The following is a 17227-nucleotide window of genomic DNA, read 5'->3' on the forward strand; positions in this document are numbered from 1 at the left end:
TCATCAGGTTATTATGTTAGACATGAAAGGATCAGGTCTCCTCTAACGCTGCTGTCAAGAGACAACGTTAAAGGAAGCTTTAATCTGCTGCTTTTATTTCTTTCTTTCTTTCCATCTTTCCTTTCTTTTTTATTTCCGTCCTTCTCTATTTTTTCTTCCTCCTTTCTTTCTTTCTTTCTTTCTTTCTTTCTTTCTGTTTGTCCTCACTACTTCTTCCCGCCCTTCCTTCCCTTCTTCCTTTCTCCCTTTTTTCCTTCCATTCTTTCTTTTTTGTTTCTTTCCATCCTTCCTATATTCTTCCATCTGTTCCTCCTTCTTTCTTCCTTCCTCCCTTTTCTTCTTTCTTTTTCTTTCTTCCCTTTTCTTTCTTCTGTCTGTCCTTCCTTCTCTCCTTCCTCCTGTCTTTCTTTCTTTCTCCCTTCTTTTCTTCCATTCTTTCTTTCTTTCTTCCTTCCTTCATTTTTTCTTTCTGTTGTCTGTCTTTCCTTCTCTCCTTCCTCCTTCCTTTCTGTCCTTTTCTCCTTGTTCTGTCTTTCTTTCTTTCCTCTTGCTGTCCTTATTTACTTCTTTCTTTCTTTCTTTCTTTCTGTTTACCTCTTTCTCTCTTTCACGCGTTAGAGGCTATAAATCAAAACACAAATACTGAATGAGACGACGCTGCGATGAAAAATAAATCAAATCAATCTTCTGCTCTCCCCTTCCATCATTTCCTCTTCCTGTTTCCCTTTGACTAATCTCGTCCTCGCTCCGGCGTCACTGTGTCAGTTGAAGTAAAGGAAATGAGTGATTAGGTTTATTTTCCTCCTCGGGGGCAAAAGAAACTTAAAAAAAAGACAAACAAGTAAAAAGTGGCCCGCTGGTGGTTTATTTGCTCTGCTAATGGCAGGACTGTGAGGAATGTAGAGGAGAAAGAAAGAACAGCTGTGCTTCACTAACCTCTGAGCTAACAGTCGTAGCGTCGCTAGCTCCTTCTGACTTTAATTAAATGTCTGATGATTAGACGTACAGGCTGCACCCATCCCACCTGGTTGTGTTGGTGTGTCTCCTAACTGGGTGCAGTGTTTCCTCTTATGTCTGAACATGTTTAAATGATTTTTCCACTAAAATGTTGTGTGTTGTTGTTGTGTTGTTGTTGTGTTGCTCCTGCTCTTGTGTGTTTGTGCATGGCTCAGTGTCTCTGCTCATCTCTTGTCTCACTAACTGCTGTTCTCCTCTCTCTTTGTTTTGTTCGTTGCCACGCTTCAGCCTAGCGACCTGCGAAAGCACCGCAGGAAGGTAAACTATAGAGACCCCCCCACCCCCCCCCCCCCCATCCACCTCATCTTTACCAACAACACCCCCCCACCCCCCCCCCCACCCCAGACCTCAGATATGATCCATCATGTTCTTTTCTCCATCATGTGTCCAAACATTTAAAAGCGTTTTTATTTCTGTTGTTGTTTGTTTTCCGTCGTTGGAGGTTTTTAATTTGGACAGTTTATGTCCTTTTTAGGAGGCCAAGTCTTCCTCCTCCTCCTCGTTCTTCTTCTCCATTCTTCTTCTTCTTCTTTGTTCTCCTTCCTTCTTCTCCCTCTACTCCTCCTCCTTTTACTTCTTCTTCCATCTCCCTCTTCTTCTTCTCATCCTCCTCCTTCCTCCTCCTTCTTTCCCCTCCTCCTCTTTCTTCATCCTCCTCCTCTTTTTTGTTCTTCTACTCTTTCTCATCCTGCTTTCTTCTCCTCCTCCTCCTCCTCTTCCACTTCCTCCTCCTCCTTGTCCTTCTCCATTCTTCTTCTTCCTCTTTGTTCTCCTTCCTTCCTCTTCTTCTCCCTCTCATCCTCCTTCTTCCTCCTCCTCCTCTTTTTTGTTCTTCTTCTCCATCTCCTCCTCCTCTTTTTCTTCTCCTCTTCCTCGTCCTCCTTTCTTTTTCTTCTCCTTCTCCTCTTCCACTTTCTCCTTCTCCTTGTTCTTCTTTTCCATTCTTCTTCTTCTTTGTTCTCCTTCCTTCTTCTCCCTCTCCTCCTCCTCCTTGTTCTTATTCTTCTTCCATCTCCCTCTTCTTCCTCTCATCCTCCTCCTCCTCCTCTTTTTCTTTTCCTCCTCCTTTTCCACTTCCTCCTCTTCCTTGACCTTCTTCTCCATTCTTCTTCTTCCTCTTTGTTCTCCTTCCTTCCTTCCTTCTTCCATCTCCCTCTTCTTCCTCTCATCCTCCCCCCTCCTCCTCTTTCTTCTTCCTCCTCCTCCTCCTCCTCCTCCTCCTCCTCCTCCTCCTCCTCCACCACCATTACAACAGAAGGAGTATATCTGATGCTTCAGGGCCCTGGTTGAACTTTTTATTTTCTACGTTCATGACGTCTCTGCTGTTTGATTTGTTTTTAATGTCCAGAATGATTTAAGGAGGTTTGTGGAGGATGAAGTGTTTTTATTTCTTGTTCTTCTTCGTCACTGACTCTTCTTCTGTGGTGCAGTCTGCTCAGGACGACAAGGCCACCATCCGATGTGAGACGTCTCCTCCCACCACTCCTCGCTCCATGCGCCTCAACAGGGACGCCGGACACGCTGCCAGTCACGAGGACATCAGAGACATCAGAGGGTGAGACCCGAGCTCGTCACCTGGAGACACTCTCTTTTCTCTTTTCTCCGTCTCATCCCTCCATGTCTCCGTCCCTCCATGTCTCTGTCTCTGGTAGACTGTCAGGTCTTCAGGACGGTCAGGGCAGTAACCCCAGCAGCAGCAACAGCAGCCAGGACTCCCTCAACAAAGCTGCTAAGAAGAAGAGCATCAAGTCGTCCATCGGACGCCTCTTTGGGAAGAAGGAGAAGGGACGCTCCAGTTTACCTGGAAAGGACTCCTCCAGCCAAGGTCAGAGAGGAGGCGCAGGGCTGCTCCTCCTCCTCTTCCTTCTTCTTCTTCTTCTTCTTTGTCCTCATGTCTCTTCTTCTCCTCTTCTTCTCCTCCCTTCTCCTCTTTCTCCATGTTTTTCTTCCTCCACCTTACTTCTCATCTTCATCTTCCTCCTCCTCACTTCTCCTCCTTCTTTGTCTTCTTCTCCTGCTCCCCATTCCTCTTCTTTTTCTGCTGCTCCTCCTCCTCACTTCTCTTTCTCTTTACTTTTCTTCTTCTGCTCGACATTCCTCTTCTCCTCCTCACTTTTCTAATTATGCCTCCTTCATCTTCTCCTCCTTATTGTTGTTCTTCCTCCTCCTCTTCCCTTTTCTTCTTCCTCCCTTCATTTCTCCTCCACTTCCACTTTCTCCTCATGTTTCTTCTTATTTGTCCTCACTTCTCCTCCTCTTACTCCTCACTTTTCTAATTACCCCTCCTTCATTCTTCTCATCGTTCTTGCTCCTCCTTTTTTCTTTCCTCCTTCCCCTCATTTCTCCTCCTCTTCCTTACTTTTCTTCTTCGTCTCTTCCCTTTCTTATCCCCTTTCTCCTCATGTTTCTTCTTCTCTTCACTTCTCCTCTTCCTCTTGACTTTTTTCTTCTCTTTCTTCTCCACTTCTGCTCTTTCTTCTCCTCTTTGTCCTCCTCCCCCCTTTTCTTCTTCTTCTTCTGTTCTTCTTCCAGTAGATGTGATTCTCTCCATCATCAGATCCTCTTATTTAGATGTAAACACATATTTCTCTGATCGAGGTGTCTTTATCTTTCTAGCCGGGACGCCCGAGGCCGACGTCTCTCCGAAGGACGGTTTAGGGATGGGGACCCTCGGTGGCCCCGCAGAGAAGAACAGGAAGCTGCAGAAGAAGTAGGTGTCGTCCTGACTCACCTAGAATAATAACGGACGTGGCCTCCTGCCTCACGCTCGCTCCTATCAGCTCATCTTCCTTCCACTCCACACCACACCCGTTTCCACTCAGTAATTTGATGTTTTTTTCTCCACCCACCACGCTGAGTTTCGTGCAGGCGTCCTGCAAACACCATAAATGTTTAGCTCATGCTGTCTCACTCTAGTTTTTTTATTTTTTTTGCGCCAGCTTCACTTTTTTAATTTATTTATTTATTTTTTATCATCCTCTTCTCATTCCATGTCCAATAGTCCAAAGACCGGGTAAGTTGGTTCCTGTTGCCTTTGTTGTTGCCTTGCCTTCTCCTCCTCCTCCTTATCCACGCTCTGGCTTCACCGTTTAACTCTGAGGACCCCAAACGACTGTCCCTGTTGAATGCTGCTCTATGTCCTGCTGCTTTATACACAGAGGCTTAACTAACAGGAATGTGTGTCTGCTCATTTCTTTCTTTCTTTTTTTTTTAAGTGAGTGAAATATTTTCCTCTTGCAGCCTTTCCTCCTCGGAGCATGACGTTGTGCACTTCAACTCTAGGAAAAAACAGTTAAATGAGAATTCATCCAAACTGTTCTCGTCTATAAAACACTTGTTAACGTCTTTAGACTTGTTGCTTATGGAAAAATAATAAAAATAAGACATCTAAAGATCTGCCAGACAGATGTTGGGCGCGTTGCTCCATCTAGTGGTGGTTTTCTGTTCATGTACTAATGCTGAGAATGTGCATGAAGTCAATGTGTTTAGACAGAAGGTTTACTGTCCTATAAACTTCCCTCTGTGCATGTTATGATGTAGGTGAAAACATCAAGGGTCAAAAAGGGATTAAAAAGTTTAAAAGTCTTTCCTTCTGGTCAGATTAAATACTCCATGTGTTCTGGTGCTGGGACGTCCCGATCTCTTCATATTGATCTGATGTTAAATGTCCTAGAGATGGTCCCCTGTGGATTCATAAAGTCTTTTCTTGTCTTCACTGTGGCTCTCTTCTTCTCCTCCTCCTCCTTTTTCTATTCCTTCTCTTTTTTCCTTCTCCTCCTCTTTTTTCTTCTTCTTCTTCTTCTTTCTCCTTTTCTTCACATCACTCGTCTTCCTCTCCTCATTTTTCTTTGTTCTCCTCCTTCTCCTCCTCCTTCTCCTCCTCCCTTTTCTATTCCTTCTCCTCTTTTTTCCCTTCTTCTCCTCCTCTTCCTGTGATTTCTGACGTTGGCCAACAACCATTAAAACAGAAGAAGAACTTGTGATGCTGCAGGAATGTGGTTTTTGTTTGACGGAGTTAAAATAAATAAATCCTGTAGCTCTGTCTGATCATTTTAAAAACACCTGGACCGGCCCAGATACTGATCGGGACATCCCTACTCTCAAAGCACTGATTAGGAGAACACATAACTAATAAAGTTCATCTCCCTGGACCTGGTTGAACCTGGACAGTCGAGGTTTAGACGAGGTGACGAGGTTTCTTCCTGGGTTTCAGTTTCTGTGTTTCCTCTCAAACTCTTGCTGTCTGTTTGGAGTGTGCATGTCAGGTGATTGGGGTTTGAGCACATGTTTTATTCAAAGGTCAAACGGCCTCTTCAGTTCAAGTGAATTGTCTCTAACGTATATTTTGTGTCTCAGGCATGAACTGTTGGAAGAGGCTCGCAGGCAGGGCCTGCCGTTCGCCCAGTGGGACGGACCAACTGTTGTGGTTTGGCTGGAGGTACGACGCCAACGTTATTCATCTCAAAACCAGTCCATGAGCATTTATGTTTTATTTTTTTCCCCCTAACTGTTTGCGCTTACTCTTTCCCTCAGCTGTGGGTGGGCATGCCAGCCTGGTACGTGGCTGCATGTCGGGCCAACGTGAAGAGCGGAGCCATCATGTCGGCGCTGTCAGACACCGAGATCCAGAGAGAGATCGGCATCAGCAACCCGTTACATCGCCTCAAACTTCGCCTGGCCATCCAGGAAATCATGTCTCTCACCAGCCCGTCAGCCCCCCCGACCTCCAGGACGGTACGTTGTCTTGATGTGTTGATGAAGATACAGCTGCAGTGTTTGCATCGTTCATGTCTGTGTAAACTTAACTCAAAACATCAGTGGAAGTCCTGAAAGAAGACAAAGAGAACCTGATCAAGGTCATGGGTCAGTATTGCATATCATGTTCTCCTTGTGTCCAGTATCTGCTGTGACCTCCTTGTCACTAAATGTTTCTGGTAACAGCTGATCAGTGGTCTACAGCAGCTTGGAGGAATTTTAGCCCATTCCTCAGAACAGAACCACTTCAGTTCTGAGATGTTGGTGGGTTTCCTCACATCAACTGCTTGCTTCAGGTCCTTCCACAACATTTCTATTGGATTAAGGTCAGGACTTTGACTTGGCCGTTCCTAAACATTCATCTTGTTCTTCTTTAACCGTTCTTTTGTAGAACCACTTGTGTTCTTGGTTCTCGTTGTCTTGCTGCATGACCCAGTTTCTCTTCACATTCAGCTCATGGACAGATGTCCTGACATTTTCTTTTAGAGTTCACTGGTAGAATTCACAATTCATTGGTCCATCAATGAGGACAAGCCGTCCTGGTCCAGATGCAGCAGAACAGGCCCAAACCAGGACATTAGCACCCCCATGTTTGATGGAGGGATGAGGTTCTGATGCTGGAATGATGCAGTGTTGGTTCATCTCATTTAAACCAAACTATTCTACTGTGGTCTCATCTGTCCACTAAACATTGTCCCAATAGTCTTCTGGCTTGTCCACATGATGTTTAGAAATGTTCTTCTTGGAGAGCAGTGTCTTTGTCCATCACACCATGGTTGTTCAGTGGATTCATCAACATTAACATCAGCCAATGAGAGAGAGGCCTTTAGCTGCTTAGAAGTTCCCCTGGGTTCCTCTGGGACCTCTCAGACTATTATGGAGTGATCTTTGTTGGTGGACCACTCCTGTGGAGGGGAACAGTCGTCTTCAATCTGTCTGACTGTGGATTATTTGTGGGTTCCAAACTCTTTAGAGATGGTTCTGGAACCTTTTCCAGCCTGATGAGCAACAACAACTCTTTCTCTGAGCTCCTCAGAAAGCTCCTTTGTCCACAAACATGTGTTGTGAAGATCAGACTGAGACAAATCCCTGATTTATTGAAACTAAACCAGGAACTGAACCACACCTGAGTCTCATTACATTGATGGAGACACTTCTGAACACATGGACTCTGATTGGATCCTAGAGGAGCACCTGTATTTTTGTTTCACTGGTTTCAGGGCTTCCTCTGATGTTTTGTTTCATTTTTATACAGAAATGTAAAATATTGTGAAGCACATTTTTAAGCAGCTCTGTACTTCCTGGTTGTCCTTCATGACTTTCTCCATGTTCCTGTTTTATTGAGCATGACATTTTAACTGCTTATAAACTTCGACTAACGACTAACAGCGGTAACAGAATGAACAAATGCTTCTTGACCTTTTCTCCGTCCTCCTCTCTCTCACCTCCTCTTCCTCCCCTTCTTGTTTTTTTGTTTTTTTTGCACACTTGTGATTGGGTGGTGTCACATGATCAGACCACAGGAAATGTTTGGCTCACACATGAAGAGATGGAAACTTTGGCAGCTACTCCTCCAACGGTTAGTCGACCCCCGGCCTGGCCCCGGGACGCCGGTGGCTCTTGTTGCGTCTGTGGTGACTGTTGAGTCTCGTTTCAAGCTGCATTCAGGACGTCCAGGGATTTATTTAAATTGGATGTTGTTTGATTGATGAGCCCAGAGTTAATTAGTCTCTGTTTTGAGTCACGACGCAACTTGAAACAAGGTTCTCTCTTCTGGTAGACGTTAGTTTGGTCCTCGTCTTTGAGTTTCTGCTCTTCCAGTAGCTCTCAGTGTGTGTTCTCTGTCAGTTTGTGCTTTAGCCGTTTGTTTGTTCTTTGTATTAGTTTGATTTTAGGATCTGAACTAGTAGCTGTGTTGCATGATCCCTCACACATGTAAGGTTTATAAGGACTCTATTGTTTTTAATTGACTTATTAATGAATTATTCTGGTTATTTTCTTTGTAGTTCTATATTTTCCACTTGCTCTAACACAGCACTGCTGCCTCACTAACCCCCCACCTTTCTATTCTTCTCACCATGCTCACTCTAACCATGCTAACACCAGGAGGATGACGAGGGCAGCTGGGCCCAGGTTTGCACCCCCCCTAAAAAAACACTTTTATTTTATTAATTCTAACAGTTAATGGCTACGTCTACATGGACATAGTTGTTCCTCTAATAACAACAATCAGGAGTAGAGGTGGTGGTGGTGGTGGTAACCATGGTAACCTTTGGACATGGAGGTAGAAAAACAAGATGAACCAAGATGGAATCAGTGTGGACAGAGACGTTGGAGACGTGGAGACATCTTGGTCGTCTTCACATTCAGGACATGGAGGAGAAACAATACTTCTACTCCTCTTTCCTTCTCTTCCCCCATTTCCTCCTCCTGTTTCTTCTTCATCTCAGTCTTTTTTCTCCTCCTCCTTCATCTTTTTATTCTTCTCCTCACTCTTCTTGTTCTTCCTCCTTTTCCTTACTTATTTCCTCCTCACTTTTCACCTTCCTCTCCTTCTCATTGTCTTCCCTTCTGCTCATCTTCCTCCATCTCATTCTTCTCTCTTCTTCTCGTCCTCCTCAGTTTTTCCATCTTCTCTTCTTCTGCTCATCCTGTTCCTCCTTCCTCTCCTTCTTGTCCTCTTCCTCGTCACTTTTCTTTTTTGTTCCTCCTCCTCAATGTTCATCCTACTCCTCTTCTTTCACCTTCCTCCTTCTCCTGCTTTCTCTCTTCATCTTGCTCCTCCTCCTTTTTCTTCCTTCTCACATTCTCACATTCCTCCTTCCCCTTCTCCTTCTGTGCCTCCTCTTCCTTCTCACATTTCTTTTTATTCCTCCACCTTCATCTCCTCTTCCTCCTTTTTTCTCCACCTTTCCTTCTACTTTCTTGTCATCCTCCTAACTTTCATTCTTCCTCCTCCTCCTGCTTTACATCCTCTACTTTTCTTTGTGTCCTCCTCCTCCTCCTCCTCTTCCTCCTCCTCCTCCTCAGATTGATCAGGTTAATATCGTCCATGTAAACGTAGCCAGAATCTTTTTTTACTTTTCACTTTTTTCTAATCACAATCACAGAGTGGTTCACCCTGAATGTGTTTTAATTTATTTTAACTAATAAATATTAAACGCTGTGTTTATTACAGCTTTAAACAATAAAACAAGAGCTGAATAAAAACATAATGATTTATGATTTATGATTCTCAGTGAAGCAAAAGGAAACGTTAATGATGCAAACTAATCCTGAACATGAGTGTGTTGTGATTTGCCTTTCATTTGTTCATGGCTGCTTGACTTTTAAGAAGCAGCTCTTCTTTTCATCTTGTGGTTTTCTGGTTGAAGCTCAGAGAAGTTGAAGAAGATCTACTGTGACAGGTTTTGTCTTGTGTGGTTTGTGTGCAGTAGGTGAGGTTTCCTGTGTAACAACCACAGAGCAGTAAATGAGGTTCACGCTATAAAAGATGTAATTAATACAAACTGAACCACAGAGAGAAGACGAGCTTTATCATCAAGCACAAAGGTCTGTGAGCTTCAGATCAGAATCTAAAAGTCTGAACGTGAACAATCTAAATGAATCATCAGGTTGTAATTACAGTGTCCTATTCATTAGGAACACTCTCCTAAACCATGTTAAGCCGTCTCTTCTCTGGACACAGACTCTGGCGTACGGAGACATGAACCACGAGTGGATCGGCAACGAGTGGCTGCCCAGTCTGGGTTTGCCTCAGTACCGCTCCTACTTCATGGAGTCCCTGGTGGACGCCCGCATGCTCGACCACCTCACCAAGAAGGACCTGAGGGGACAGCTGAAAATGGTGGACAGCTTCCACAGGTAAAACATGACGTTGGTCTCTTCTGTCATTTGAAACTGGAGAAGCTGCTTTGATATAAACCATCACGACAGAGACGACGCGGGAAACATGTTTGAATTTCTTCTCATGTCTCAATAATTAATCAAATCCAAGAATATTAAATGCAGTTGATATTATTTTATTGCCCTTTATGGTCCATTTGGGTCAATCCAAATGATTCTCCATCAAATATCCACCACATGGTGACTTGACTGACAGAATCTATCCCTACTACTCATAAATTCATGGTCCTTTGTCTCCATCTAGTGGTCTAATGGTGGTACTACAGATAATAAACACAATACAGTCATCTTGTAGTGAAAGTTAGCTTAGCATTGCTATGTAGCATGCCTTGGTGACTGGTTTCCCTGGGGAGTTCCATGTGTGAACAACATGGAGGAAATCTCCATCTTCTTCTGGATTGTATAATGATCTCAATGGTAGAATGTGATGATGTCCAGGAGAAATAAAATGTCCAGAGGTTGAATTGTGTGTACGTTGCCTCCTGTAGTGGAATCAGTAGGATTTTGTAGCCAGATTCACTTTCAAGAGGTAAAAACCCAACGTGGAACACTTTGGGTTCTTTGGTTCTCCACATGTCCAGATGGAGAGTGGGCCTGGTTCTATTGTTACTAGAACCTTTGTGGTATTTCTCTAAACTCTTGGTCCAGTTCTAGTCAAGGGGTTGCTGAATGAGTTCAGAATGATATCATTGCTATCAGGGTGTTTTCTACTCTCTGATCTAGAAGACGTTTTAGTTGATCACTAATTAATCAGACACAACGTTACTGACACTGAAGTCTGACCTGTCCCCTTTGTGTTGATCAGGATCAAAGTGTAACTAACAGGTAACTAACATCTGTTCATGTCGTTGTTCAACAGGAACAGTTTTCAGTGTGGCGTCATGTGTCTGAGGAGACTGAACTACGACAGGAAGGAGCTGGAGAGGAGGAGGGAGGAGTGTCAGCTGGAGCATAAAGGTAACACACGTCCTCACGTCTTCTTCAGACGTTGTCTTTGTCTGTCTCTGAGGTTGACTCTGTCTCTGTCTTTGTCCAGATGTCCTGGTGTGGAGCAACGAGCGTGTCGTCAGCTGGGTTCAGGCCATCGGCCTCAAAGACTACAGTGGTAACCTCTATGAGAGTGGAGTCCACGGGGCGCTGCTCGCCCTCGACGAAGCGTTCGATCACAACGCTCTGGCGCTACTGCTGCAGATCCCCACGCAGAACACACAGGTACACAACCACAGCTACACAACTACAGCACAACTACACAACTACTGCTGCAGATCCCCACGCAGAACACACAGGTACACAACCACAGCTACACAACTACACAACTACTGCTGCAGATCCCCACGCAGAACACACAGGTACACAACCACAGCTACACAACTACAGCACAACTACACAACTACTGCTGCAGATCCCCACGCAGAACACACAGGTACACAACCACAGCTACACAACTACACAACCACACAACCACAACCACAGCTCCTCCTTATCTGAGTGACCTGAGGTTAAAGTCCAGGTGTGAACACACATCTGATCTCAGTCCACATGTGGAACAACATCAATCCTTACCTCTTTCCCTCCTTTCACTCTTCTTCCCTTCCTTCCATCCTCCCTCTTTCCTTCCTTCCTTCCTTCCTTCCTCCCTCTTTCCTTCCATCCTCCCTCTTTCCTTCCTTCCTTCCATCCTCCCTCTTTCCTTCCTTCCTTCCTTCCTCCCTCTTTCCTTCCTTCCTTCCCTCTTTCCTTCCTTCCTTCCTTCCTCCCTCTTTCCTTCCTTCCTTCCTTCCTTCCTTCCTTCCTTCCTTCCTTCCTCCCTCTTTCCTTCCTTCCTTCCTTCCTCCCTCTTTCCTTCCTTCCTTCCATCCTCCCTCTTTCCTTCCTTCCTTCCATCATCCCTCTTTCCTTCCTTCCTTCCTCTTCCTTCCTTTCATCCTCCCTCTTTCCTTCCTTCCTTCCTTCCTTCCTTCCTTCCTCCCTCTCTCTTTCCTTCCTTCCTTCCTCCCTCTCTCTTTCCTTCCTTCCTTCCATCCTCCCTCTTTCCTTCCTTCCTTCCTTCCTCCCTCTTTCCTTCCATCATCCCTCTTTCCTTCCTTCCTTCCATCCTACCTCTTTCCTTCCTTCCTTCCTTCCCTCCTTCCTGACCAATATGCTGCTTTACACTAATGCCTGTTATTAATATCAACAAACAATGATGTCCTGTCCAGGATATTGCTGTCCCGGGACATTAATCATGATATTAATGGACAGCCATGATAAATATTGATGATATGTGGAGACGTTGCAGACGTCTGTGTTTAATTCTACCTTCCTCCTGTCGTCTCCAGGCCAGAGCGACTCTAGAGCGTGAATACAACGGCCTGCTGACCATCGGCACCGAGCGGCGGATGGAGGAGGTGACCAACACTGCTGTTAACGCCGCCACTCAAACTGTGAAGAGAACGAGAAGAAACCATAACGTCTCCTTCCTCTCTCCTCAGGACGACGACAAGAACTTCCGGCGCGCTCCGTCGTGGAGGAAGAAGTTCAGGCCCAAAGACATGAGGGGGGTGTCGCTGGGCGCGTCCGACACGCTCCCCGCCAACTTCAGAGTGACCGGCAGCGGCGCAGCGTCTCCCTCCACGCAGCCAAAGAGGAGCCCGATGGACGGTAAGTCAGAGAGGACGCGGCTCCACCACGGAGCGTGCATGAGCGCCGCTACTTGACTCCAGAGTCTCTCTTAATTCCTCCTGAATGGCTTTGCTGCTCTGCTCTGATTGGTCGTGATGCTGTGACTAACGTCTGCACGTCTCTGCATGTGATTCTGTCACCATGGAAACGCAGGAAGTCAGTCTATACAGAGGCTGGACACTGCCACAGTCAGGACCTACTCTTGTTAACACTCAACGGTAAGAGCACACGCATCAGCTGTGACACAACAATCCAGTAGTTACGGGACGTCCCGGTCCGATCAACATCTCTGCAGCGCATTAAATAAAACAATAAAACTGGATGGTTCTAACAGAATAAATAACAACACTTAAATATCTTCCTCTACCTCTGGGGCTAGGCTAGCTTAGCTTCCATAGCTTAGCTTGTTGCTGCTAACTAGCTTTGCCAGATTAGATTATTTTACCACATAAAAGGGAATCTGGCTAAAATAATACTACTGATTACCAGTACAAGAGGCAAAGTACACACAATTAAACCATTTTCTATAATATTTAGCCTGTAGCTCATCAAATGCTACCAATGTGCACGTTATAGAATCCATAAAAATAAGAAAACTGTCTCCACATGGACCTTGTGGTGTCCACCTCAGCTTGAGGCTCTAAATGTCTGTATGAGACCCTGATAAGCATCTACTCTGAGGTTTCTCTCTACCACCACTATAATCTGCTCAGATCGGGACGTCCCAACCTGTCTTTGTAGCATTATGGCTGAACTGATCCTCTCTTTCCCAGCAGGAAGCAGCAGCAGCTTTCTAGTTCTGGAGCTTTAATAACGCACGTTTTACGCCTCTCCTCCTCCTCCTCCTCCTCCCCTCTTTCCATTTGTTTCTCCTCCATCCGTCCGTCCGTCCGTCCGTCCGTCCGTCCGTCCATCCATCTCTCTCTGTCCTCCCCTATCTCAGTTTATCCTCATTATTTCTATAGGTAGCCGCTGGTCAGAAGACGAAGGGGAGTTCCCTGCATTCAAGACCCGGATGATGAACTGAAATGACACTAAAATAAAATAAAAGACGTTTCCTGACTCACCAATCTCAGTATCCCTAGAGGAAACCTTCTAGATTTATCCTTGTTTGTTGTTATATTTATGTAAACCAATGGGACGTTTAATTGATTATTTTAGGATGACTATGTAACCCCCTCCCCCCTCCCTCACCCCTCCCCCCTCTAATCCCTTTAATCGATCCACTTTTTAAACATTTCTCACTGTTGCTCCGTGTGAAGCTCAGCTCTCAGATGTATGTAACTGAATGTCTGGAGTTTGTATATTTCTACCGACAGACGTTTTTATCTAATCTTTTTTTTTTTTATTATTATTATTATTATAATATATATATATATACATACATATATATATATAATCCTGATTCTATTGACCAGATGTATGTTTTTTTGTTTCCTCTCTTTTTGATTTGAGCTCTAATCAAACTGAATTTATGCTAAAGTGACTTTGTGATATAACTTAATTCATATCCCTTTTTAACGGCTGTAATTTGTTTTTGTAGATGATGATGATGATGATGATGATGATGATAACCGTTGTGTAAATGCAGCTCTTTAGGTCGACGGTCGCGTGCGTTAAATTGCTGGAGACTCGTTTCACAAACCTGCTCAGAAACACTGTGAGTCATGCCCAGGTGACGCCCAGGTGACACCGATGGCTGAACATCACGTCATGAGACACTTTTTCTCTGTTGTTTTTTTTTTTTTCCATATCTGCGAAACCAAAACTTTTTAAATCGAATTAAAGCCATATGATATATCTAAATAAAATAAAGTAGCTAAAGCCGAGGGGCTGCTGCTCCTCGATGCAAACACACTTCCAGGTTCTCTCTTAGTTGCATGCAAAAAAAAAAAATAACTAAATAAATCCACTTAACCCCTTAAAGCTCAGCGTATTTATCCCTTTAACGAAATCAAACCTTCCTCACCTCTGGAGAGACACCGCTGCGTTCAAGTGTGGAAACTCCTTTCGATGGACCAACTTCACCGAGGCCTCAGTCGAACACTTTGTACTAAGATTTCATATCGAGCCTTATATCGTTACTTAACTCCTCTCTGTCGTCTCTCTTCTTATTTATTATCCACACTTCCAGAGACTCGCTTCTCACGTTTGTCCCCGACACCGGTTCCTTTTTGAAAGCTTCAAGTAGAAATAGTTTTGTTTTTTTGTTCTTGTTGTTGTTGTTGTCATTTTGTGATTTTTAGAAATTCATGCACAATGCAAATCATGTTGCTGTTGTTTTATTCCTGCTCTTCCCTCGTTGAGTCGTCTTCGTGTAACAATGATGTACAGTCTGAGTACTTATAAACTATTTTTATCACAGTATTATTTATTGCTTACTTTCAATAAAATACTGAAACTTATTTTCCACTGCAGATAAAACAAAAGGCTGAAGTTTGGTCTTTTCTTCTGCTGTCGTGTTTTCTTTGTTTGTCGTTTTTTGAACCCAGGAAATAACTTTTTATACTTTAATATAATTGAAGGGAAAATAAGAGACAACCCACAATACACCAATATTACATATCAGAGAGGAGCTCCTCTAGGATCCAGTCAGAGTCCATGTGTTCAGAAGTGTTTCCATCAATGTAATGAGACTCAGGTGTGGTTCAGTTCCTGGTTTAGTTTCAATAAATCAGGGATTTGTCTCAGTCTGATCTTCACAACACATGTTTGTGGACAAAGGAGCTTTCTGAGGAGCTCAGAGAAAGAGTTGTTGTTGCTCATCAGGCTGGAAAAGGTTCCAGAACCATCTCTAAAGAGTTTGGAACCCACAAATAATCCACAGTCAGACAGATTGAAGACGACTGTTCCCCTCCACAGGAGTGGTCCACCAACAAAGATCACTCCATAATAGTCTGAGAGGTCCCAGAGGAACCCAGGGGAACTTCTAAGCAGCTAAAGGCCTCTCTCTCATTGGCTGATGTTAATGTTGATGAATCCACTGAACAACCATGGTGTGATGGACAAAGACACTGCTCTCCAAGAAGAACATTTCTAAACATCATGTGGACAAGCCAGAAGACTATTGGGACAATGTTTAGTGGACAGATGAGACCACAGTAGAATAGTTTGGTTTAAATGAGATGAACCAACACTGCATCATTCCAGCATCAGAACCTCATCCCTCCATCAAACATGGGGGTGCTAATGTCCTGGTTTGGGCCTGTTCTGCTGCATCTGGACCAGGACGGCTTGTCCTCATTGATGGACCAATGAATTCTGAATTCTACCAGTGAACTCTAAAAGAAAATGTCAGGACATCTGTCCATGAGCTGAATGTGAAGAGAAACTGGGTCATGCAGCAAGACAACGAGAACCAAGAACACAAGTGGTTCTACAAAAGAACGGTTAAAGAAGAACAAGATGAATGTTTAGGAACGGCCAAGTCAAAGTCCTGACCTTAATCCAATAGAAATGTTGTGGAAGGACCTGAAGCAAGCAGTTGATGTGAGGAAACCCACCAACATCTCAGAACTGAAGTGGTTCTGTTCTGAGGAATGGGCTAAAATTCCTCCAAGCTGCTGTAGACCACTGATCAGCTGTTACCAGAAACATTTAGTTTGTTGTTCTTGCTGCTGTCCGTCACATAAATCCTCATATTTCCACGTATTTAAATTCAGTGGTTTTTCTTTGTTCGTTCCAGGAAATCACAGTGAAGGTAAAACAGGTTTTTAAAGTTTCACAACATTTTATCAAAATGAGATCTGGTGTAATTTGACACTCGTCAACAGAACAAGGTGAAAGTTGAATAGATCAGGCTCAGACCACATGGAATGCATTTGTCTGACAACACTTGCTAAGGTCTTGCATATCTGCCATAACATAATGACCACTGACAAGTGAAGTGAATAACACAGATCTCAAACCAATCCCAGTCAGTAGGTGGGATATATTAGGCAACAAATCAAGAGTTTGTCCTCAGAGCTGATACTTTAACCAACATTCATGTGGATAATGCTCCCTGGCTCTAGAACGATTTGAGTTGCAACAACAACAACAACAACCAGTTCACATCATTTTGTGTGTTAGTTTCGTATCTCTCTCATAGTTCTGAACCAGTCCTTTAGCTCTTACTCTTCTTCAGCTCTCTGACGTCTCTGAGGCTGTTTTGTATCGTAGTTGTTTCTCACATCTTTCCAGTAATTTCTCTCCAGTTTATCGTCCTATTGTTTCTCTGAAGCCCTTTCTTAAGTCATTTTGCTTTTCTTTGTCGCTTTCTTGTGTTTTTGTCTTTTTCATAATTTCACATCTTTGTTGTCATTTTGATTCTTTGAGTTAAATCACACATATTTGTAGCTGATTGTGCAGTTCATCATCCTGCAGGGTCTCTTTTTAGTCATCTCTTATGCCATTAATATTATTTTAGTTTTTTCAAATCATTTTGCAGTTGTTCAGTGTATCTCTGCCATCATTTCACATCTCTAGTTATTTTATTAATTTTGCTTTTTCTGTGTCTTTTTTTTTTTTTTTACTTTTTGACAACACAGTTTTGTGAGTCTGTCATCATTTCATGTAACTTTGTCGTCATTTTGTGTCTTTGAGTTATTTCACGTGTCTTTGTGGTCATTTTGCACCGTCCACCTGTGTCTCTGTAATAATCCTCGGTCATTTTGCAAAGACACTGTTTGTGGTCTTGATTCTGATTTGATTTTTATTTTCTGTTATCCCCCCAGGACATATATTCATCTTTTTATTTTAAAAAATAATAATAAATATTTTTTATAATTTTTTTATTTTTAAAGTTTTTATAATAAATGAGTGACTTCACACAGAAACACTAATAAATAATAAAAATAATTTTCTTCGCCCCGCCCCCCAGTGACGTCAGCGGCTGGACAGACGGGAT

General features: G+C 43.6%; 1 protein-coding gene across 4 annotated transcripts in view; it reads left to right on the forward strand.

Moving 5' to 3' along the window:
* Positions 1 to 14829, forward strand: part of ppfia1 (PTPRF interacting protein alpha 1) — a 51010-nt gene extending 36181 nt beyond the window's left edge. The window contains exons 17-29 of one of the 4 annotated variants that reach the window (XM_084541368.1): positions 2448 to 2572; positions 2670 to 2842; positions 3634 to 3727; positions 4019 to 4030; positions 5374 to 5455; positions 5551 to 5751; positions 9461 to 9636; positions 10538 to 10635; positions 10715 to 10890; positions 11997 to 12065; positions 12150 to 12318; positions 12493 to 12557; positions 13283 to 14829. In XM_084541368.1, coding sequence (XP_084397494.1) covers positions 2448 to 2572; positions 2670 to 2842; positions 3634 to 3727; positions 4019 to 4030; positions 5374 to 5455; positions 5551 to 5751; positions 9461 to 9636; positions 10538 to 10635; positions 10715 to 10890; positions 11997 to 12065; positions 12150 to 12318; positions 12493 to 12548 — 1431 coding nt within the window. In that variant the 3' untranslated portion in view covers positions 12549 to 12557; positions 13283 to 14829. The remainder of the gene's footprint in view (positions 1 to 2447; positions 2573 to 2669; positions 2843 to 3633; positions 3728 to 4018; positions 4031 to 5373; positions 5456 to 5550; positions 5752 to 9460; positions 9637 to 10537; positions 10636 to 10714; positions 10891 to 11996; positions 12066 to 12149; positions 12319 to 12492; positions 12558 to 13282) is intronic. The other 3 variants (XM_084541367.1, XM_084541370.1, XM_084541369.1) reach the window with 3 other exon arrangements.
* Positions 14830 to 17227: the final 2398 nt, after the last annotated feature.

The sequence above is a fragment of the Chelon labrosus genome (assembly GCF_963514085.1).
Source record: "Chelon labrosus genome assembly, chromosome: 3".
In the NCBI taxonomy this organism is placed as follows: domain Eukaryota; kingdom Metazoa; phylum Chordata; class Actinopteri; order Mugiliformes; family Mugilidae; genus Chelon; species Chelon labrosus.